The 24,745-nt window shown below is 39.3% G+C and overlaps 2 protein-coding genes across 5 annotated transcripts in view; one reads left to right on the forward strand and one right to left on the reverse strand.

The window, feature by feature from the left end:
- Positions 1-24,745, reverse strand: part of LOC106003338 (ubiquitin carboxyl-terminal hydrolase 12) — a 107,012-nt gene that overhangs the window by 41,077 nt on the left and 41,190 nt on the right. For 2 of the 4 annotated variants that reach the window (XM_045069699.1, XM_045069698.1), the window contains exons 2-3: positions 9,655-9,729; positions 6,784-6,864 (exon numbers count right to left, since the gene is read on the reverse strand). In XM_045069699.1, coding sequence (XP_044925634.1) covers positions 6,784-6,864; positions 9,655-9,657 — 84 coding nt within the window. In that variant the 5' untranslated portion in view covers positions 9,658-9,729. The remainder of the gene's footprint in view (positions 1-6,783; positions 6,865-9,654; positions 9,730-24,745) is intronic. The other 2 variants (XM_045069697.1, XM_045069700.1) reach the window with 1 other exon arrangement.
- LOC101688675 (ran-specific GTPase-activating protein-like) lies at positions 21,010-21,768 on the forward strand. The gene has a single exon (XM_045069717.1). It carries the CDS (start codon positions 21,100-21,102, stop codon positions 21,727-21,729), a length of 630 nt encoding a protein of 209 aa, XP_044925652.1. The 5' UTR covers positions 21,010-21,099; the 3' UTR covers positions 21,730-21,768.

Here is a 24,745-nt window from a genome sequence, read left to right on the forward strand (position 1 = left end):
TTGAAATTAAATTCTCCATCCTATCAACTAAATTTGTTTGAATTCACTGGAGTGATCATCAGCCTTGAAAGCAGCACCGCTAAGCATCGAAGCGAACAGGCTCTGAAAGCAAACTGTCTAGGTCCAAGTGTGGTCCTGCTCTGTGACCACTGGAAACTGCCATGCCACTCCGCTTATCCGCGTCCTCAGCTGTAAACGGGGTTTGTAACACAGGGCTCACCTTCTATAATCTTTAAAAGAACTAAACTAATAATCCACCTGCAGCACTAACAACAGTTCCCTGGCCTTCATCACGGCACTGTTATTTTTGAAACTATCTTTTTAAGTCATCTGACCATTTTGAAAAATTAAGATTAACAGAAATTAAATCGTATCATCTCTAAATCTAGCTTGAAATTATAATAGTTTATAAACATATAAATGAATAAGAGACAGTTACACTGTCAACTCTTTGGTGCTATGGAACCTGAAGTGACATAGGACCACTTCACACATGGATAGAGTGTGGATACTAGTATCAAACATTTAATAAGAATTAATAAGGCTGGGGCCCCTGAGTGGCTCAGTCAATTGAGCATCTGACTATTGATTTCAGTTCGAGTCATGATCTCAAGAGTCCCGGGATGGAGTTCCACATCCGACGCCACCCTCCGGACTCCACCCTCCGCGGGCTCCACACTCAGCAGGAAGTCCCTCTGCCTCTGCCACCCCCCCACCCACCTCTCTCCAGCCCCGGTTGGGTGCACACACTCTCTCTCCATAAAATGAATAAAATAATCTTTAAAAACAAGAATTAGTAAGGCTTCACTCTCATTTTTAGACAAAAATAAACATTAGTGATTCTGTAGTTCTTTCCACAGCCATTGCAATCGTTCATCTTACGTATATCATTTGGAGACTACTGGTGTTTACCACCACTATGTTAACAGTATCGCCTAAAAAAAAGCTTTAAAATGTTTAAATGCTCTACTATCCGCCATGCTGTAGGCTGGTAACGATGATGCCTATCCTCTTCTAAGGATATGAACATCCCCTTCTAAGGAAAGTCGCTCTTCCCCTACTACAGTTTGTTTAGATGGCCCTGTTTTTGAACACTATACCAACATGCCCCTACTCACCAGTCTCACCACAGCCAAGTGGACCAGATCTAAAAGTGTACTTCCATGTGCTAGTGGAAATGCATTCCTCACCACATACCCCTGAACTCCGCTGCCCCACCATTTCTTACAGAAAATAACTTCTCTACATACATTCTGCAAGGTTGTCAATCACAAACCCTTTCACAGACCCTGCCACAGGGCTGGACACTTGATCCAATCTCAGCAAAGGACTTGGGACACAGCTGTTCTCTCAGATCTAATGTAAACATTCTCTGGGATCTCTGATAATCTAACCCTCAAGTAGCCTATGGCCATCGGGTAGAGAGAAACAAAATGATAATCAATCAATTCAAACAAAAACAGAACCAAGACATTGGCGTAATCAACTTTATTCTTGAGGATGTCCTTTTATAACCCGCAAATGGAAAGAAAGTTTCATTTTTATTTGTCACTGTTCTTCACAATGCTCCTGTCCCCTGGACCAAGAATTCGAACCAATGACCACTAGCGATTCAGGTCTAAAAAGCCTTTTGTAAGATGGTCTAGGAATCCAACTGTTATTTCGTAACAAAGATCTTAGGGAAAAGCACCTTCCACTGTAACCTCACAAATAGATTTGCTGAGGCGACATGTCTGTTGGCTCCTACTGTATTAGAAAATTAATACAGAACCATATCATAAAACAATGAGAAAAGACTATTTAAAAAGGTAGACTGTACAAAAGTAGAAAAGAAATACTAACTGAAATCACCCCTTTTCTATCTACATACAAAACGAAGTACTCACTAGCTAAAAGATATAAGGGGGAAAAGACAATCTGGTTCATTGGATCAAAACAATTCATTTTCAAAGAAGTTAGCTGACCTTATAAAGGTGACATTTAAGCAGAATATTCTACTGCAACATAAACCTTTCAAAAGGCTACCCTGCCTACTCAAGATAGTTTGTGAACCCCCACTCCACAGTAGAATTCCTCCTCCTTTCTATTAACATCAGAAATATTAAAGCATTCACAAGAATTAAACCAATAGGAAATCCTATTTTGCAAAGTACAGTGACATACATCAGAATATTAAGAATGAACTGCCATCAAAGCGATCCTCTGTGAAAATATTCTTCCAAAAAAAGATAACTGCAACTGAAAGTAATGGAAAATAGGTTATAGTAACAATATGGAAAGTAACCCCCATGTTGAATTTTCTGCCATTTAATTAAACTGCGGTTATTTTTCTTCTGTCCTTTAAAAAAAAAAAGTCTGATTTTCTAAGTGCCCAAATACATCTACTATTTCCCAAAGGCAAGTGGTAGTGAATGACTGTGCCACTCACCAGTCACAAAAAAGCTCCAAACAGGCAGTTCTGATAGAAACCCTTCTCAGTGTAAGCTTTTTGTTAGAAGCAATTAAAATGAACCTTTAAAATGCATACTTAGCTAAGAGCATACTGATAAAAGAAAGAAAATACAATTGTGCCTCATTTTAACAAAATTCAATTGTTGGAAAAGATAAACCAGAGATCTTAAAGCAGTTACATTCCAGTGCTGTTTCAACACTAACTACCTTGTAGACAGGTACAGAGAGGGAAAAAAAAGTCACAATGTTACCTCTGAATTAAATAAGCTACCCTCTCCTACCCTCCACCCACAAAGCTCCACCCTTCATTTTTAAGGGACTCCTATAGTGTGATTAACTCCAAAAATTTCTTAAAAAGGAAGAAGGCGCGGGGGGGGGGCAGAGAAAGAGTGATGATATTTTAAGAGCTGCAAAACAGGACCTATACAATAAAGTTAACAGTATAGAAGACAGTCTCAAGATAGCCTGAAAGTTTAAATCACAGAGTTAAACACTATACTAGTTCTGCTGCATCTACTCTGACCACCAATTAATTTCTCAATATAATTCAGGTGTTCATCAATCTTTTATAGTTGGAGCGCTGGCTACCTCAGAGATCCCAATTTTTCACAATAACTAGGCACAGAGATCAGAAACTACATTTCTACCCATTAGATGAGTCTCTGGAAGGGATAAAAGACAAAGCTTCATCTAAAGATCTCTTACTAACTTCACTCCCTCCTGCTTCTCTTAGGTGTTACTCAGTATCAGTTAGTCAGTTTCAGGAAGAAGCACAAATACCACCTTTTTAATTTGGAATGATTGATCCATGGAGAATAATAATAAAAATAAAACCTTCTTAGAAATCCTTTTGTTTTGTTTTTTTTTCACAGCTGACACAAAGCAATATACCAGAGAAAAAACAGCATAACAAAAAAATAGACTAATTTCAGAACTCATTTTATAATAAATTTTCTCAAGGATGTTATTTTAGTTTTTCTGAGTCTATCTACAGAAAAAGTTACAGTCAGACACAAAACGGAGACTGAAATATTTAAACTGGAGAGGATTAAAGGTAAAACAGCCTTCAATATATAAAACATTCCTCTGCTGAAGAAAATAGTTTCTTCTGAGACACAATTCAAGACATACATTAACATAAGAACGTGAACCAAATCCGGGTGGGAGCCATAGGGAAGGAGTTCATGGGAGTGGAGCAGCTACGGTGCTGCCCTTGCCAGAACTGCCAGAATGTACACCAGGCTTCCAATCACCAGACACCTCTGCTCGTAAGCACGGATGCTTAAGACGTGAGAAGAGGCCCAGATCGTGTTAAACCAGGGAAATTAAATAGTCAACTCCCCACCTTACCCACAAAACCCCAATAATATGACAGTAAAAGAAGATACTAACCAAAAACCCAAAAGGCCAAGAAAAAGGGGGAGGGGTCGAGCTTCCCCTAAAAACAGGGTCTGGTCAGAAGTCTTTTAAAAGGACCATTTAGACCCCTAGATGACACTTAACCTTTCTTTCAACTGCAGATTTAGTCTCCCCAGAAGCTGCACAGAAGAATTCGGTTCAAAAGCCCTTAAGGACAGCAGAGGACAGCAGTGAGGCACCAAACAGAAAACAGAGGGCTCAACAAAACCCTGAACTAAGCTACCTCTGACAGAAACTGAAAGTCCCTCAGGACCAAGTAAGAGTCCCAGAGGAAAGGCTCCAGCCATTGGAATGGGAGGTGGGGGGATGCAGCCATTTCTAACACCTGCCTGCCAAGGGTCACCCTAGAGGAAACCACAGCAGACAAGCTCCACCCATAGTACACCAAGTCCCAATTAGCTTTTCAGAGTCTCACTTGTATATATGAATGAAATTTAAGGAAAGTTTCCATTAGAAAAGACAGAGTTTAAAACAGTAGGGGGGAGAGAGACGACCTCAAAACAATCCAGTAAGCATAAGAAAACCTCACCAACAAAAATTATAAATAATATCTTGGGAAAAATAACAGAATATTGCCTCCATAAAACAACATAAAAAAATTTAAGGTAACACTCTACGAAATAAAAAGTGCAATGAACTGTACCAAAAAGGGCAATAGTCCAAAATGTAGAATATCAGATGATCAAAAAATGGAAGAAAAAGGAGGGAAAACAGAGAATCCATCTGCATTTCAATATGCAACTAAGACTATATGAAAAAAGAACAAAGAGATTACACTGATTGGAAGCAATTATCCAAATACTGGTATCAGAAACATTCTAGAACTGAGGAAAATGAAATATGTCTAAATGGGTTGATAAACAGCCAATAACAGCAGGAGACACGAAGACGCATCATGGGGCCTAGGGGTCTAAATGGTCCACAACAACAGCGGGAGACACGAAGACGCATCATGAAATTTCAGAACACTGGCTATCCATTCACATTCTGAAAGGAAAGGCTCCCAAAACATCTTTCTAAGGGGCAAAAGCCACACAAAGAAGAGATGAAGAATCTGAAGGGCATCAGTCCTACCGATGTCAACGGAAGCCAGAAGTCCACAGAGTAACCCCCTTACAATTCAAAGGAAGGTTGTAACTTAGGATCTCCATCTATTTTGACAATAGCCAAAACATTCTTAAATACACAAGATCTCAAAGTCACCTCCTATGCACACTCCCTAAAGAAGCTACTACAGGGGGCGCCTGGGTGGCTCAGTGGGTTGGGGCCTCTGCCTTCGGCTCCTCCGGTCATGACCCCAAGGTCATGGGATCGAGCCCCATGTCCAGCTCTCCGATCAGCAGGGAGCCTGATTCCCTTCCTCTCTTCTGCCTGCTTCTCTGCCTACTTGTGATCTTCGTCTGTCAAATGAATAAATAAAATCTTAAAAAAAAAAAAAAAAGAAGCTACTACAGAACACGTTCCACAAAGCAGGGAAAAACCCAAGCAGAAGAGGGGATCCAGGGAAGGAGAGAAGCGAAGGGATGTCCGGGGTAATGGTAAAAGGACGCAGAGGCCACACGGCAGGATGACAGGGCTCCAGAGGGATGTTAACATTCTGGGGCTGAGGCAGTGCAAACTGGTTCTGAGGAAGTCTTTCTGCATTTGTCAGTGCTGCTGAAGACTTGGAATAAATGAAAATTAAGGATGAAATTTAATGAAAATGAATAAATGAAAATTAAGGATGTGGAAAAATAAAGCAGTGGTGAATTCCATGCCAGAGAATGGGCAAGGATGGTGCTAGAAGAGGGCTAAGTTTCTTACCTACCGTACAGGAAGTCAATGAACTGGTTTGTTTTGTTTTTAAGATTTATATATTTGACAGAGAGAGAGTGAGAAAGGGAACATAAGCAGGGGGAGTGGGAGAAGGAGAAACAGGCTTCCTGCCAAGCAGGGTGCCTGATTCGGGGCTCGGTCCCAGGACACTGAGATCACAACCTGAGCCAAAGGCAGATGCTTCATGACCCAGGCACCCGAATGGACTGTTTCTAATAGCAGCATAGGCACTTGATCTAGAACACAGGGGTAGATTCCAGGGAAAATGGCCAGCCTCCTCTGGGGAGAGGGCACTGTGGAGTGGGGACTGCTAATTCGGTCACAGGCTTCACACCCACGAGAGGACTCCCAAAGAAAAAGGAAACACCCACACCACTTAAACTGCTTGCTTCAAATCACACAAGAAATCCACCTCACACATCACAATTACATACTAGTGTTTAGTAACACACAGGTGTGTTCAATGGAACTTTCCTTGTCACCCGTATTACTCTCTCTCTCTATAGCATAGAACACTCACCCTGGACCCACCTAATAGTACCCTACAACACAGATTTGTGGTGTGTGCTGATGATTCAGAAAAGAGTTAAAAATTCTAAAAGAAAGTTCTTCCAAAGTTTTAATAATGCATAATTACTAGAATTACCTCCACAAGCCTGGGGAATGTACCCTTTACTTGTATTTTGCCCTTCTAGATCTATACTAGTTAAACACTGCCAGAAGTTGACAAATACTTTACAGACACAGGGAGGCATTTACAAAAGGTTATTATACCTGTACATTTGGACCACTTATATTTAGGCATTTAAAGGATTCTCAAAGAATCAAGAGATCATTTGGTGTAAGCCATACAAAATTTAAGTTATGAAAAATTCTGACACGAAATAGGAAAAATTTAAAAACCATTTTAAAACTCTTATGACCTTGGGCAACTTTGTTTCCCTTTCATGAAAAAGGGAATTTCAAATCAAGTCTCTTGGCCTTAAGCCTAGTGAGGCAAATAAACAATTTCCCTTTAATAAATGATGAGATGCATGCATTATTTTAAAAACTATTTCCAAAGATACTGGTGAAGACTAAGTATCAACGGGTACTTACATTGACTAATCCAAAATAGTGCTCATTGACTGGAAACTGTTCTGGACCAATCTCTTTCTCTAATGCCGAGGCATTGGCGCCCTTTAAAAAAACAAAAACAAAAGCAGAGATCTTAGTATCTGTAGTATTAAATTTTCACAGTTATAGAGGCATTACAGAGAAATCCTTTAAAAATGATGTTCCCTTTGACTCCCTAACATTACTGGAAAATAAAGGATGATAGTACAGAGTAAAGGATTTTAATAATATGACTAAAAACTAGTTCGCAAGAACTTCCTCAGGAAACCAAAGCATGGATCAAGAAATTCTATTTGTAATGTATTACTATTTTCTGGGTAATGCATTAAAGACCTTGCTGTACCATGTGCTCTAACAGGAGAGCTGAAAACCAAATATGCAGATATGGAATAACCTAACGATTCTTTGAAGCGATATACCTGAAAATCCCCCCACGGATCCCAAACGACAAGAACGTTGTGGGAAATGGCACTGATGACTGTGCAACTGCCAACCATCCTACTACGCAGCAGAGTCAGAATCATGGAACTAGATTTACATACAAAAGCACGACCATTTCTCAAAAAGATAACGTTAAAGAAAAAAATGAGATTAACACGTGTATAAAAAATAGGCGATGGCAAATGGGCTGAAGAACAGACATGAAACATACTTGAGTGGGTGCTGAAAGAGGACTGGGACATGGCATTGAGGGTGAGGGATTAAAAAGGGAAAAAATAAAATGAAATGCAACAAAAAAAGGGCCCTGCGCTCAGACAACAATTGAGTGTCACAGTCTCAGGAATATGACTGACTCAACTCTGTGCACTGGGGTCCCTGAAAAAAAGCGGGGGGAGGCCGGGAGCACGGTGTCCCTGTGTGGTGGCACATGCCACTGAGCGGAATCCAAACATAGCCGGAAGGGAATCGACAGCAATACTGAAAACCCAACTCTAGATACGGTTACTTGAAAACTCCCAAGAAAACATACCACCACCTACATAAAACTGATACGGTATGACTCACAAAATACCTGAACACCACTTGGCAAAGTCACACACAAGACAACATACGCACTATGCCTCCTCAGAGGCGCTGACTCGAGGCTAACGCTACCTCGCTGCCCAGAAGCCCATCCCTGTTGTGTCCTGACTGAGCTCCGCTCCTGGACTTGGGAAGCCCAACCTCTGTTAGACGACACATCCTCAACATCCTGATTGCAAGTACTGATAACACAGACCTGGTGGACTGGGGGTCAAATTCTACCAAAACAAGACATTTCCTTTACCATCTTCCTGCCCTCCAGCCCTTGTATATAAACACGACAGTGCTTTTATTTTTTTTTTTTTTAATTTAGGACTTATTTTAGGCTTTCTGCAAAACCTTCATATAATCGCTAGTTTACAGATACCATTTATTTCTAATCTGGCTATCCACTGTTCCAGAACAACATCAAATTCAAATATTTCAGCAGCTACAAGATCTACTGAACAAATCTGTCTTGGTGCGAATGTTGGAAGCCCCTCTCCCCATCCCCACCAGCACAAGTTATCAGGTCATAAAATTTCCTCAAATATGTTGAAAAATATCCGTAAGCCCGGATGTTTACCACCTACTCTAAGAACTAATACTAGTTTATTCAAATAAGTATAACCCCTTCCCCAAAAAACAGAAGGGCAGGGGAGAAGGCAGGGGAAGGAAAAAAAAGAAGAAAGGTTCTATTACCCAAAACACAACCTTATTACATCTTTTTATGTGGAACAGTAAAATGCTAGTACATGTAACTCAGGAAAACATTTCTGGCCCTTAGGATGAACACAGTAACACATGAACATTGTCTCTCCAATGTAATGCCAATCACACACCGCAGACCGTGTATTCTAACCATGCCAGAGAATCCACTTATTCCCACGCCTCCATCACAGATTTTCATGCCTGCTTAGAAAATCCTCCAGCTGTCCTGCATCCTCAAAGTAAGTCTCACTATGGATCAAGTTATTAGCTTCTCTCCACCTCGGTTTCCTTAACTACAAAAGGAAAATGTCACCAACTACTTCAGAGGATAGCTACAAGGAAAGGAATTTAAACCTCTATAAAAGCATCCAGCAACGTCCCATAAATATTGGTTCCCTTCTTTGTCTTCCCTTCAAATTCATGATGGGGGAAGAAAGCTACTCTCATTAGCCAGTAATTTTAATAAATATCTGCTCCATGCAACAGAGAAGAAAACAAGTCAGAGGAAAAATGAGATTGCTTTAAAAATAATAATAATAATAATAAGGTATTATTAAAAACATAGATTTCCTCACTCAGGCCAATTCCACCAAGCGGCTCAGAGGTACAGTCACTGTAGTCTCCAGAGGCTGACAATAAAGCAAAACCACAATCCAATCAGAGATCTGGGAAGAGGAGGCTAAGTGTGATAAAATGGAAACAGCCATACACCATAGCCATTGAACTTTCTGGATTTATGAAGCTTCATTTGCAAAATAAAAGGGTCCATCTCCTCACTGATTTTCAAAAACCCCAGCCCCCAGTTTATCTGTTGGGTGCTCAAGTAATCCTTTACCCAAATTAAAGTTTTCACAGCTAAGCCTGTTTAGAAAATTAAGACTAGGTAATTTCCAACTCAACATTCTACCATTACCAATCACTTATACCAACATTTCTGAGAACATTTACTATACCAGCACAAAACTCCACGGAGGGACAAGCCAACCAATAATACATGCCAAACTACACAGTTCAGAGGAGAAAGATCAGAGCGACAGATGGAATAGGGGGAGCAGATCCAAATGGAAAGTTCAAAGAGAGAATGGAATTTACTTTACGACAGTTCTAAATTAAAGGACAGCATAGTAACATACACCTTACCATGATAATGATGCTGTATAATGCAGATTCTGTGTCTGTGCAGGATAGTCTTTCGGCATGAACTCAAGATCTTCTCTGCAGAAACAATCAGAGCACATATTTCTACCTCTAGCTGAATGCTAACTACAAATGCAAAGAGGAGACGAAGTAATTCGGTTTCTGATGACTGGTTTTCAACACTAGAGTTTGGTATAGCTGGGGAGAAAGGGCCACCAAACCAAATGTTTGCTGTAGAATTTTTAGTATCTTCAAAAGAGTTCTCAATGTCATCCCTTGAGGATGTTGTTGAAGGTTGACAAACCCTATCGTGTCAAATAATGGTCAACCAGCAACCTCAAGGTTTAAACTGAACCTAGAACAAGTCAATATTCAATAATAATGGCTCTGAACAATTCTCCATCCTTACAACACTTGAGAAATATGATCCCACTACAATTAACAGTGGTTTATTGCGTCATTGTTGCTTTCCCAGAATAAAGGAATGAAATGTTGGCATGCTCAGATTAGAATTTCTGCTCTAAAGCTTTCATAGGTATCAGGATTCTTCTTATTGTATGAGTACATGACACACAGAGAAGGAAGAAGACATTCTTTTCTGATTGTTGTCTCCATTTTTGTAACTTACACAAAAGATTACTTTAGAGTCAGTACCTATTACTACAGAATTCATCATAAAGAAGCAATGATGTATCCATGACTCTCCTGATGAGAACAATGAGGTGGATGAATTTTAGTATTAAAAAATTAGTAATTTAGGGGTGCCTGGGTGGCTCAGTGGGTTAAAGCCTCTGCCTTTGGCTGAGGTCGTGATCCCAGGGTCCTGGGATCGAGCCCCGCATCGGGCTCTCTGCTCGGCAGACAGCCTGCTTCCTCCACTCTCTCTCTCTGCCTGCTTCTCTGCCTGCTCGTGATCTCTGTCTTTCAAATAAATAAATAAAATTTTTTAAAAAATTAAAAAAAAAATTAGTGATTTCCTGAGCTGGTGAGAAAATGAGGAATCCACAGAGAACAAAAAACAAAATGATGGGAGAACCCTGGGAGACAGGCCAAATGCCAAAGAGAGATTTTACAGAGAGGGCATGTGTCAACACTAGTGACCTTTTTACTCTTTTCTGACAGCTGAATTAAAGAGAGTGCAGGAAAACCTAAAACTTGGGATGACAGGAAGGCCAACAAAAGACCTGAGCGTGACACTAAGATTCTAAAAGGGCTGATCTTCATGTCAGGGGGAGCAAGAAATAATCCTGTACCACAAAAGGCAGCAAGGGAACATGCGTGACACGTGCTTGGCACTGGGGGTGAAAGACAGCTTCAAAAATTCATAACCCCAAGTTGACCCTCATAAAAGACTGTAACCCAAATCCACACAAGCTGTATGATCTTAAACCAAACCACTCAAGCAGATAATATAATTCAAAGAGACCCTGAGTTGATGGTGCCCTCTTCACCTGGCAACCAACAGAATTACAAATTCACTCTGGGAGCTGGAGTTAATCCACCCCACAAAAAATTCCCACAAATAAAACTCCAAGAGATTTGAGTTCACAATCAAAACTCATACACACATCCACAAAACAAGAAAATAAAGTGCTATGAATAAAAGCCAGCAGAAACACAGACAGCAAAATTAGACTCTCAAAATACTAAATACCAGAATATTTCAGACAGGATACAAAACAAATGCTTAATATGTGCCAAGAAATAACAATTGCTTGATTATAAGAACAGAGATGAGACTCAAGGCTGATGCAGGTTTTTTTAAAAAGAACTGAATCAAACTTCTAAATATAGGGGCACCTGGGTGGCTCAGTGGGTTAAGGCCTCTGCCTTCGGCTCAGGTCATGATCTCAGGGTCCTGGGATGGAGCCCAGCATCAGGCTCTCTGCTCAGCAGGGAGCCTGCTTCCCTTCCTCTCTCTGCCTGCCTCTCTGCCAACTTGTGATCTCTGTCTTTCAAATAAATAAATAAAATCCTTAAAAAAAAAAAATAAAAACTTCTAAATATAAAGGCTACAATAATTGAAACTAAAAACTCAATGGTAACTATAGAAGGCAGTAAGAAAACTGGAATTTGGGGAGAAGGACAGATGAACAGGCAGAGCACAGAGGATTTTTAGGGCACTGTCAATATTCTGTAAATATTGTAATGAATATTGTAATGATGACTAGGTCATTATACGTTTCTTTAGGCTGTATACAAAAAGTAAACAGTATCATAAACTTGGACTTGAGGTGATCACGATGTTTCAGTGCAGTTCATCAGTTATGTCAAAAAGTACCAGTCTGGCGGGGGACGCTGATAATGACGGAGGCTATGCACACATGGAGCAGAGCTTTACAGAAAATCCCTGTACTACCCCCCAAGAAGAGAAAGTCTTAATAAGATAATTAGTCGGAAAAGAGAAAAAACTCAACAGCTAGGCCTAAGAATCCAGGTTAATAGTAATTAATATTTTTTCTTTTTCTTAAATGAAGCCCGAAGTGGGGCTTGAACTCATGACCCTGAGATCAAGACCTGAACTGAGACTTAAGAGTTGGACACCTAACTGACAAAGCCACCCAGGCTCCCTGGGTAGTATTTTTTAGTCAATATTCCTGCCAATATAATGCTAGAAATTCAAACTAACATTTTTATTAAAAACAGGAAATGTTGTTTTACAGAAAATATTTCATGGAAGAATGGGTTGGATCAGTTGGGGAGCTGCAGCAGCAAGACCATGGTACACTATTATGGCACTGATCTAGGAAAGGTACAGACTTGGGTCTCTCTGGTCCCGGCCTTCTGAATAACTAGCTGAAACAACTTGAGACAAAATGCTTCTCTCTCTGGACCTTGGTTATCTCATAAGTAAGACCTCAAAATCTACAGTACCTCCCATCCCCATGTGTCTAGCAATGTGTGAATCTATTGGTTCTTCTGATCTCATTAAGACATTAAGGAAAAAAGTTTGGAGAGTCTATTAAAGACCAAACATCAAGTTCTGAAGAAAAGATAGGATATATTATTACATCCCCAGAAAGTCATCCAATCTAAGAATTTGCAGGTCGTGGAGTAAGTGTCTCCTTCGACCTGCCTACTATGAATTCTTAGAAAGCTAAGCAATGTTTCTTTTTCATGCCAAAAAATAACCATCCAAGTAAAAGAAGAATAAGTTCTATAAGGCTGCCTTTGATCTATCATTCTGAAGATACCACCTGCAAAAAGGAAAAAACAAAAGAACCCGGGGGGAGGCTGTTTCTGGTTAAATAATTTTTACATGGTCAATCACACCCTCTCTGACCACCCTCCACTCTGCCATTATGAGAAAGACACAAGACAACACATTATTACATTTGAGCAAGAAATAAAAAAACAGTAAATTGTAAAAAGATGAATATCTACTACCTAGAAAATATACTTATCAAGATTACTTCCTTTTTTTATACTAAACAGTTGCAGTGAACATTACTTCCCAGACAACTTTCTGTTTAAAACAAATATGATAAAATCCATTTTTCCCACTCTTCTGTTTCAAATCATATCTTTGAATCCAGTGTTTATCATTCCGAGTGTAACACTGGAGGGTCACACCAGGTCAGTACCCGAAGGAGAACTGCCAAAACAGGCAGGAAAGGCTTCCCAAAGAGGAGACAATCAAGTGACCTTGGTAAAACTAGGAAAAATTCTAAAGGCACAGGAAGAGCCCATATGAGGATATGAACACAAAGAGACAAAGAGAATTTGAGCAGTGAAAGGATGAATCCAAAATAGAGATGATACAAGAAGCAAATATTTTAACCCAGAGAATGGAAAAGAACGGAAGGCTAAAAGCCCACACCTGTTCTCCTGGAAGATACTGTGTCCCTGAAACTGTATCAGCGACAACAAAAATCTGTATTAAAAAAAATTTTTTTCCACAGGCATCATAAAAATCATCTCAAAACAGTCTTTCAAAAAAGGTAAAATTCACCAAGTATCTGAGTATCTACTTTCTCCCCAGTCCTGTGCAAAAAGTGGTAGAACATGACTGTCAAATTGTAATACCCATTTAGTGGACAGTGAAATAGTGTCTCTACCATTTGGATCTACCATTTGCTTTTTCAGTAAAACAGAAGAGGTCATGGTATATCTCTTTATGAGTGAACAATGGTGTGTGAAACTTTTATTCCAATAATTAAGTATGTGTATATTAAATCTAACTGTAAAACCTATTTCCACTGTGAGTTAATTTTTTAAATCTTTTTGAAGATTTTATTTATTTATTTGAGAAAGAGAGCAGAAAGGAAGAGAGAGGGAGAAGCAGACACCCTGCTCAGCAGGGAGCCTGATGTGTGGCTCAATCCCAGGACCCTGGGATCATGACCCAAACAGAAGGCAGATGCTTAACTGACTCAGCCACCCAGGTACCCCTCCATTGTGAGTTTAAATAAAAGAAGTTTTGGGGCGCCTGGGTGGCTCAGTGGGTTAAGCCACTGCCTTCGGCTCAGGTCATGATCTCGGGGTCCTGGGATCGAGTCCCACATCAGGCTCTCTGCTCAGCAGGGAGCCTGCTTCCTCCTCTCTCTCTCTCTGCCTGCCTCTCTGTCTACTTGTGATCTCTCTCTGTCAAATAAATAAATAAAATCTTAAAAAAAAATAAAAGAAGTTTTGATATATACAGTGCTACCAAAGATTTAAAAGGGTAAGAAAGAATCGTGAAGTCATGATCCAGCTGAGGAGTATACAATGAATAAAAACTGGTTTTTCATGAAACCAGATAGAAAATGATTGCAAATAAATTTAAAGTTACAGAGGGGAAAACAAATGTCAAATTATGTTAGTATGCAGTATGTACTATAGGCTATCAGGACAGGAATGACTCTGGGAGCTGCAGAACTGGGGAAAGGCTTCATAAACAGATGTAACTAAAAGAGCCAAGCCTTGAATTTTCCTTCAGAGGTACTTCGATTCTAGCTTTACAGGCTGGTGAAACAAGAGCCCAGAGAATAGGAGTAGAGCCTTAACCATTCCAAATGCTGGCTGTGCCATGGACTCAGTAATGGCCTGTAAGCAGGAGGCCTGCCTTCCTGGCCTAGTAGGAGCTAAGCACAGCGTCACCATCCAGAATCACTCTGCCTTGCTTTTCTCATCAGCAAGGTAAGAGAGACCGGATTTATGGCATCTACTGTGAATCTAACATGTTATAATTCTAAGACAGCAGCAACAGGGATTCACAATCACGGTGTGAACTTAAGGCAAAACAGTTCACACCCTTGTGCTCCAATTTCCAAATGTGGAAAACAGGGCAGACGAAAAAACCCATACTTATTATGGCCTGTTTCTAAAAAATGTATAGAATATTCAGAACAATGCCTGGCACAGTAGGCATTAAACCAATAGTTTCTTTACTCCTTCTTAGTCCCAACTTCAGATCAACCCCCCAAGAGACTGACATTGCCAAAATAGCTGAGAAAGTATCTGGACACTCCACACTGGTGCACCATCATTCTAAGAATCTTGGTCTAGCACCTCTACAGTGGCCTCCTCTGGTTTTAACTCGGCCATCAATAGAAAACATGCTCCACAGAAAGTACATGGGCTTCTAAAGATTGGGCCAGGCCCAAGAGTGGCAAGGCCCCCTCGAAGCAGGTCACAGAGGGTGGCAAGTACTGTCTGAGAATCCGAGATCAGCACAAAGCAAAGCCAACCCTGGCAAGACATCACATGGTATAAATGGTGCACACAGAGAGGGTGGGATGGTCTCCAACACAAATGGAGAACTCAAAACACCTTCGTATCTCCGAACTACTATACAACCAATTATCAACCTCTGGAAATCAATCACACTCCCGAAGGGCTCTGGCCTCTGTTACCATCACAGGTCTTCTGAAAGCACTCTTTGTAAGTCCCAGTTCCATGGAGAAGGAGAAGCCATATAAACTTTTTACCCAATGGTGCATATGTACATGTTCATGTGTACCTCCAACTTCCCTCTACCTTCCACAGCACCCCAAAAATCTTTAACCCATTAGGGAAGACTTCTGGCAAGTTTTCAAAGTTTTCAAGAATATAGTTCTTTTCAGGGGCGCCTGGGTGGCTCAGTGGTTTAAGCCGCTGCCTTCGTCTCAGGTCATGATCTCAGGGTGCTGGGATCGAGTCCCGCATCGGGATCTCTGCTTAGCGGGGAGCCTGCTTCCCTCTGTCTCTCTCTGTCTGCCTCTCCATCTACTTGTGATTTCTCTCTGTCAAATAAATAAATAAATAAAATCTTTAAAAAAAAAAAAGAATATAGTTCTTTTCAGAAGAAATTAAAGCAGCTTACTCCCTTCGTCAGCAGCCGCCACAGGGGCATATACACGGCATGTAAGTTACAGAGGTAACATTCTCCATCTAAGCAACTACAGAAAATTCAATTCTATGATTAATCACTGATCAAATGACTGCAAATTTCAATTTATTCAGACCTGCATTTATATAATCCTTTCCACCTAACAGTAATATATATACAAACACACCATGTAAGAGACAGAAGCTAGGCAAGTTACATATGTGCATCATTATAATTCAATGATAAATGACCAAACCAAAAACATCAGACAGGTAATTTTCACCTCCAGAAGTTCACATATCCATTAGGACCTCAATATTCCTATTAGATGTTAAAAGCTATGATCTCTGTATTACTTGATCTAACATCTTCAGTGAAATGATTAGCTATATATTTCACAAATAAATGTGTTATTTGTAGAGAATATTGATATGTAGAGAATAAAATAAGATTCAGATTCACTTTTAAATCTTTTTAATCAGTCAAAGAATGAGAAAGTAATAACACTGACTTGGTGCCAAAAACAACAACAAAAATCCACGTCTTTAATCACGAGACAATGAGTTACTGAAAACGCTCTCCTTAATTCACCTCTGTCAGAAAGTTATGATGGTGACACTGGGCTTAGCACAAATTACTCTGCCAAGCCTCCAGTCAGCTTAACAAGAACATCAAAAAGAAAGTTCGCCAATATGACCAAGCTTCATATAATGGCATGCTTAATTTGAGTGAGTACACTGAATTTTACAAGTCCTATTTATATCAATACCAAACTTTCCTGAGAAAATTATACAACACTCTCACGTACAGATACACATTTAAAACATAACCATACCTGAACTCCCTTAATGCTACCTTACTTATGACAAAAAAGGTTAAGATTTGGTTTTTACAGCCTCTCTGTGGAGATTCACCTACTCTGGTCAAACAAATAACAAGAAATGTGACATTACTTTAAGCTCTACCATATTCTTTTTATCATTTTCCTATTCTATTTTACCAAATAATAGAACAGAATATTTTGCTCTATAAAAAATAAGGAGCCCTGGACCGGTACTAGGCCAACTTTGGACACGTGACTAGGATAACTGATTGTATGATAACGCTCAATCAGAAAATACATGTTCAGTTCTTATCCACTTACAAAAACGTGAACACTTCCATTTTTACAAATAATGACCTATTTGTAAAGCCTGTCACATTCCCGTGACAAAAATCACTATATAGAGACAAGGTATTATTAAATTGAAGGGAAATAAAAATTATTTCCTGAGTTACTGTTACTACAACAGAGTTCATACTCCAGATTCTAGAGGCTAAATGTACTCCTGCTCACCCTAATAAAAAGTAAAAATATCATCAAACTTAAATAGTTTTCTCAAACACAGACAGGACCTGACTGCAGCTGCCACCACAGCATGTCCAAAATACAACCACGGGTGAAGTGACGTCACAGAAAATTGAAGCTCCAGGGATCAATACCTCCACAAAATCATGGAAACCCATGAGAATCAACTATTTCAGAGCATTTGCACCAACCAGGGGTGTGGCTGCTGAAGACAGAGGATACTCAACCCAGGTCAGAGAGCAGAGTGCATGAACCAGCACACAGCCCCTGTCCCTCTGACTCACAGCCCAGGCAGGCATAGGGCCCATGTGCCTCGAGTGCTGGCTGATGCCAGGGTGGGCAATGGGGACCTTGCCCTGCTAACATTAGGGTTATGTATCTTATCATACTGGAGGCAGCCTAGGGAAACAACAGAGACACCTGCATTTGTTTCCACCCTCCTGGGCTGCATGAACTTCCCTTTCTGGATTTTTTGGGTGGTGGGAGGGAAGACCTAGACATTTCAGTAAATCTCTGCCAGGTCACAAGCTGACCAAATAGAACGTAAAAGAAACTGCAGTAACCACACAAAGCAAAGAACACAGGTTTTGCAAAGTCATTTTGGAAAAGTCACCACACAAAGAGATGACAGCAACCCTCAAAAGCAATCACTGAGAAAGGGGAGAATCTGATTCCCAAGTCTCCACAACGTAATATTCAAATGGTCCAGTTCTCAACAAAAAGGTATAAAACGGGATGCCTGGGTGGCTCATTAATTAAGCATCCGCCTTCGGCCCTGGGATCCAGTCCCACATCAGGCTCTCTGCTCCGAGGGAAGCCTGCTTTCCCCTCTCCCACTCCCTTCTGTGTTCCCTCTCTCACTGTGTCTCTCTCAGCCAAATAAATAAATAAAAATCTGTTTTAAAAAGTTACAAAGCATACAAAGAAACAGGAAACCATAGCACTTTGAGAGGAGAAAAATAATTTGATAAAAACTATCCCTGAGGAGTGCTAGATGTTAAGAATTACTAAGGTATTAAATCAATGGTCTTAAATATGCCCAAAGAACTAATAAAGGATATCAAGAGAATGCTGTATGAATAAGGAAATTAAAACTAACCAGGCTGAAGAATCAATGAAAAAAGAATACAGAAAAATCAACAGAGGGCCCCATGTGACACCATCAAACATATCAACGTGTACATCAGGAGAATCCTCAAAGACAACGGGATGGGGTAAAAGAAGCAAGCAGTAAAAAAAAACAAATCTGAAGGTAAAAATGGCTGCAAACCTCCCAAATTTGATGAAAGCCCTGAATCCACATATCCACGGAATTCAACAAATTCCAAGCAGGAAAACCTCAAAGAAATCCACCCATAACAATCAAACTGCCAAAGGACAAAGACAGAAAAACCTTAAAATCAGCAAGACAGAAACAACTCATCACATACTAGGGATCCACAGTAAGATTAGGAGCTGCTTTTTCAACAGAGGGATGACAGGTTTTAAAGTGCTGAAAAAGAAAAAGTGTATCTTTCAGGAATGAAGAATTAGGACATTCCAAGACAGGCCTCAAGGGGATTCATTACTAGTGGACCTGACCTCCAAGAAAATACTAGGAATCCTTTGGGCGAAGATGGGAAAAAAAAAAGAAAAAAAAAGGCTAGGGAAATCACTCAAAGCCATATAATGAAATAAAGAACACTCGTAAATACAATAGCCAGTATTACTGTACTTTTTGCTTTTAACTCCTCTTTTCTTTATATAGGATTTAAAAAACACATTAAACAATAAATATAGATTTGTGTTAAGATGTGCACAATGTACAGATGTAGTCTGTGACAACTCTATAAAGATGAAGGGACATGGATGTACAGGCACAGAATGTTTGTGTACTCCTGAAACTGAACTGAACTGCTATTCAAACTAAGTTGTTGTAAGTTTAAGACACTAATTCTGACACTGAAGAAAACTAAGAAAAAACTAAGGAATATACAGAAAAGAAGGGAATCAAAATGGTACATTAAAAGAAATGCAGTAAATACCAAAAAGGCACTACCAGAGAGATTAAAGAACAATAAAGGAATGAAAGAAACCACACAGAAAATAAATACCTAAATGCAGAATTCCTTCCTTATCAGCAATTACTTTTCAATGCAAACGGCTTCAGCTCTCTAACTGGTAGATGGCAGAACAGATAAAAACATGATCTGGGGTGCCTCAGTGACTCACTTGGTTAAGAGACTGCCTTCGGTGCAGGTCATGATCCTGGAGTCCTGGGATGGAGTCCCACATCAGACTCCCTGCTCTGCAAGGAGTCTGCTTCTCCCTCTGACCCTTCCCCTTTTTGTTAAAGTCTTAACAAAAAAAAAAAAAAAAAAAAAAAATCTAACTATAGGATGTCTGCAAATGGTAACTAAAAAAGGGCCAGAGGAAAGAAAGCTATTATCAGACAAAATAGATTTTTAAGTCAAAAAAAGTTATATGTACACCTGAAACCAACGTTACATTGTGTGTGAAATACACCCAAAAAAACTTAGGACAATTCTGTATTATATACTTGAAAGATCTAAGAAAGTAGATCTTAAATGTTATCAACACACACACACACACACACACACACGGCAATTATGTGCAGAGTGGGAGGTGGTAACGAATCTTCAGGTGGCAATCATTTTGCAATACACACAGGTATCATATTACCACCTTAAACTTCTATATGTCATATGTTGATATCTCAGTAAAGCTAGGGGGGAGGGGAAGATAAGAGACAAAGAACATTACATACTAATAAAAAAGTTTAATCCATCAAGACAACATAACAAGCACCAACCAACAATTGACAAAACTGAGACAGTTGAAGTTGGTCTAGTGGGAGAATCCTGAACTCACTTACTTCCATAGACAAAACCAATCTACAGCTAATATGCAACAACTGGGGGGAGGGGGGGTGAAAATTAGCTGAACAAATCCACCACAACAGAGGATAAAAAAGGCCACATCAAGAAGGGAAATAGAGGCAGAGACACTATCTTTCCAAAAACCCCACCCCTGGTATCATGATCCACAATCAGAAGGAGCTGAGAGAGATCTCACAAATACGGAGCTTTCCTTCAAGTACCTGAGCCCTTGGCTCAGCCCTGAGCTTTCCTTCAAGCACTCAAGCACTGAGCTTTCCTTCAAGCACCTGGCCCTCTGTACCAGAGACACAAACCCTTAAAACATCTGATTTGGAAAACCAGCGCGGCTTACATTCAGAAGAAAAACAGGGCTGTAGGAAACAAAGACTCTGCTCTAAGAGGGGTTGTGTGCAGACTCATTCATTCCCAGACCCAGGGCAAAAGCAGCAGATTGAAAAACACCTAAACCATGTGAAGGAGATTTATTTGCAGGCCAGAGGGAGTGGAATGATATATCCAAAGTGAAATATGAAAGGAAAAAAACTTTCAACCAAGAACTCTATCCAACAAGGTTATCATCTAGAACTCAAGGAGAGGCAAGAGTCTTCCAAACAAGCAATAGCTAAAGGGATTTATTACTAAATGAACCTTACAAGAACTGTTAAAAGGACTTCTTCAAGATGGAGGGTAGGGGAGTGGAAAGGCACTAATTAGTAACAAGAAAACATAGTAAAGTAAAAATCTTACTGGTATAAGTAAATAAACAATAAAAGTAGTGAAAATGATCACTTATAAAGCTAGTATAAGATTAAAAGAAGTAATAAAAACTAAATAAAGCCAGACGCGGAGGAAAGGAGCTACAACCAGCCGCCGAGAGGCGGCGGAGCCAGCGACGACGGAGCCAGCCAAGCCGCCGCCGCCGCCGCGCCCCCATGGCGGCCGCCAAGGACACCCATGAGGACCATGATACCTCCACTGAGAATGCCGATGAGTCCAACCACGACCCCCAGTTTGAGCCTATAGCTTCTCTTCCTGAGCAAGAAATTAAAACGCTGGAAGATGATGAAGAAGAGCTTTTTAAAATGCGGGCAAAGCTATTCCGATTCGCTTCAGAGAACAATCTCCCAGAGTGGAAGGAACAAGGCACTGGTGACGTTAAGCTTCTGAAGCATACGGAAAAAGGGACCATCCGCCTCCTCATGAGGAGGGACAAGACCCTGAAGATATGCGCCAACCACTACATCACACCGATGATGGAACTGAAGCCGAACGCGGGCAGCGACCGTGCCTGGGTCTGGAACACCCATGCTGACTTTGCCGACGAGTGCCCCAAGCCAGAGCTGCTGGCCATCCGCTTCCTAAATGCTGAAAATGCACAGAAATTCAAAACAAAGTTTGAAGAATGCAGGAAAGAGATCGAGGAGAGAGAAAAGAAAGCAGGGTCGGGCAAAAACAATGATGCCGAGAAGGTGACTGAGAAGCTAGAAGCTCTCTCCGTGAAGGAGGATAGCAAGGAGTCGGAAGACACGGAGAGCAAGGCTGCAGCGGAGGAGGAGCAATAAGCCACCGCCCCTTGTTTTCTCTTCCTTCCGTTCTTTTCCTCGTTTTTCTTTTTTTAAATTTTCCCTGCCCCTTTTCAGTTTGTTTTTATTCTATTTTGTTTTTACAAGGGACTTTATATAAAGAACTGAATTCCAACATTCAGGTTGTTTTTTTCTAAGTTTCTGCCCTATTGAAGAAGACTTCAAAAAATCCATTCCCCAGTCATGAAAATGTACTGTGCTCTTTCTTTTCCATAGTGGAAACACTTGTTTATAGTCATCAAAAATAGTGAATAAACGACACATTCGAAACCTGAAAAAAAAAAAAAACTAAATAAAACTTCAGTAATTAAACAATACACAAAATAAAAAGATATAAAATGTGACATCAAAAATATAAAACATAGGGGAGAAGAAGTAAAAATTGCAGCTTTAGAATGCATTCAAAACTAACTTCCCATTACCTTTAAAACAGACTGTTCTATATATGGGCCCTTACAAGTGAGTCTCAGGTAAAAGTGAAGTAAAAACCTACAGTAGGTACACAAAAGATAATGGGAAAGTATTCTAAGCATAACACTTCAGAAAGTCATCAAAACAGGGAAGAGAACAAAAAAACATAGAAAGAAGTGAGGAGGTACAAAACATCCAAAAAACAATTTACAAAATGGCAATAAATACATACCTACCACTAGTTACTTTAAATATAAATGGCCAAAATTCTCCAACCAAAAGACAGAGTGACTGAAAGAATTAAACACACATACACACAACCTATGTATATGCTGCCTAAAGAAATTCACTTCTGACATAAGACCATACAATGAAAGTGAAGGGATGAAAATATATATACCATACAAATGAAAACTAAAAGGTAGGTGGGGTATCAAGCAAAATAGCCTTTAAACACAGGGACCAGATATTACATAAAAATAAAGAAATCAATCCAACAAGAAAATATAACATTCGGAAATATTTATGGACCCAACACAGGAGTACCTAAATATATAAGGCTAATATTAACAAACCGAAAGGGAGAAACTGACAGCAATACGATAGTGAAGGACTTTAATAGTCCATTTACATCAATGGTTATATAACCCAGACCAAAAAAAAAAAAAAAGAAAAGAAAAAAAAACAGTAAGGAAATAACAGCCTTAATCAACACATACGATTAGATGAACTTAATAAACACATATAGAACATTCCATCCAAAAGAAGAATAGACAATTTTCTCAAATACATGACACAGTCTCAAAAACAGATTTTAACCATGCAAGTCTTAATAATTAAAGTAAGAAAACTGAAATCATATCAAGTATTTTTTTCCAACCATAACAGTGTGACTAAAGAGCAATTATAAGAAGAAAACAAAACCAAAATATCACAAATACATGGAGAAAAAAACAAGTTCCTGAACAACCAATGGGTCAATGAAGAAATCAAAAGAAAAAAATTTTAAAAACATACCTTGAAACGAATTAAATTGGAAATATAACACACCAAAATCTATGGGATGGAACAAAAGCAGTTCTAAGAGGTAAGATGACAGCAATACAGGTCTAACTCAAGAAACAAGAAAAATCTCCAATATGCAATCTAACTTTATACCTAAAGTAACTAGAAAAGGAAAAACTATGGCCAGGCATAGTAGGGAAAAAAAAAATAATATAAATCATAGCAGAAATAAAATAGAGACAAAAAATTAGAAAATATCAATGAAACGAAGAGTCTCTTTTCCTTGAAAAGAAAAATAAAAACTGACAATGCTTTAGACTCACTAAGAACAACAGAGACAGAGCTCATACAAATAAAATTTGAAATAAAAAAGAAGTTACAAATGATACCAAAGAAATACAAAGGATCTAAGAGACTATTATCAACAATTATATGCCAACGAATTAGACAACCTAGAAGACATGAATAAATTCCTGGAAACATACAATCTTCCAAGACAGTATCCTGAACAAACAGGAAGTCTAAGAAGACTGACTACTTATAAGGATACTGAATCAATAATCAAAATCCTCCCAACAAGCAAAAGTCCAGGATCATATGTACTTCACTGGGAAATTCTACCAAACGTTCAAAGAATATTCAATACCTAGCCTTCTCAAACTCTTCCGGAAACTGCCACACCCATCTTTCAAGGCCAGCATTGCTGATATAAGAACCAAATAACAACACACACACACACACACCCCCCCACACACACCCATAAAAAAGAATGAAATCTTGTCATTTGTAACACAAAGATGGACCTTGAGATTATTACGCTAAGTGAAATAAGTCAAACACAGTAAGGCAAATACCACATGCTTTCACTTTTATGTGCAGCTGAGAAAAAAATAAAGCAAAACAAAACAAAACTCACAGACACAGATAACAGACTGGAGACTGCCAGTAGTTGCAGGGGGGATGGGTAAAACTGGTGAAGAGGATCAGTAAAATAAGTAAGTTATGGAAATGTAATGTTCCTCATGATGACTAAGTCAATAATATTAAACTGCATATCTGAAAGTTGCTGAGAACAGATCTTGAAAGTTCTTAACATAAAAAGAAATTCTTTTGTAATCCTTTATAAAGACAAATAGAAACTACACTTACTGGGATGACTACTTCACAATGAACATCAAATATGATGTTGTATACCTGTACATTACAGGCCAATCCTACCTCAATTAAAAAAAATAAATTTTAAAAACTGACAAAATTGAAGGGAAAGGGGCAGTTGTACAATAGATTGGTAACTCAATATTCTCATTCAATAATAGATAAAAACCACCAGACAGAAGCTCAAGGAGGTAACAGGACTTCAACAACAGTGTTAACCAAATAAACCTAACAGACATAAATTGAACACTCCACCCAACCACAGAATATACATTCTTCTCAAGTCCAGTCAGAAGATTCTCCAGAATATATTACATTAGACCATAAAGAAGCCTTAATTAATTTTAAAAGGCTGAAATCATACAAAGTATCTTCTCTGACCACGCTGTAATAAGACTACAAACTGAAAAAACAAGGAAAACTT

This window comes from Mustela putorius, unplaced genomic scaffold, assembly GCF_011764305.1.
Source record: "Mustela putorius furo isolate JIRA1106 unplaced genomic scaffold, ASM1176430v1.1 tig00003942_pilon_pilon_pilon, whole genome shotgun sequence".
Classification (NCBI taxonomy): domain Eukaryota; kingdom Metazoa; phylum Chordata; class Mammalia; order Carnivora; family Mustelidae; genus Mustela; species Mustela putorius.

Excerpts from the sequence above, each read along its gene's own strand:
- LOC101688675 (XM_045069717.1), top strand. The coding sequence starts at position 21,100 with ATGGCGGCCGCCAAGGACACCCATGAGGACCATGATACCTCCACTGAG.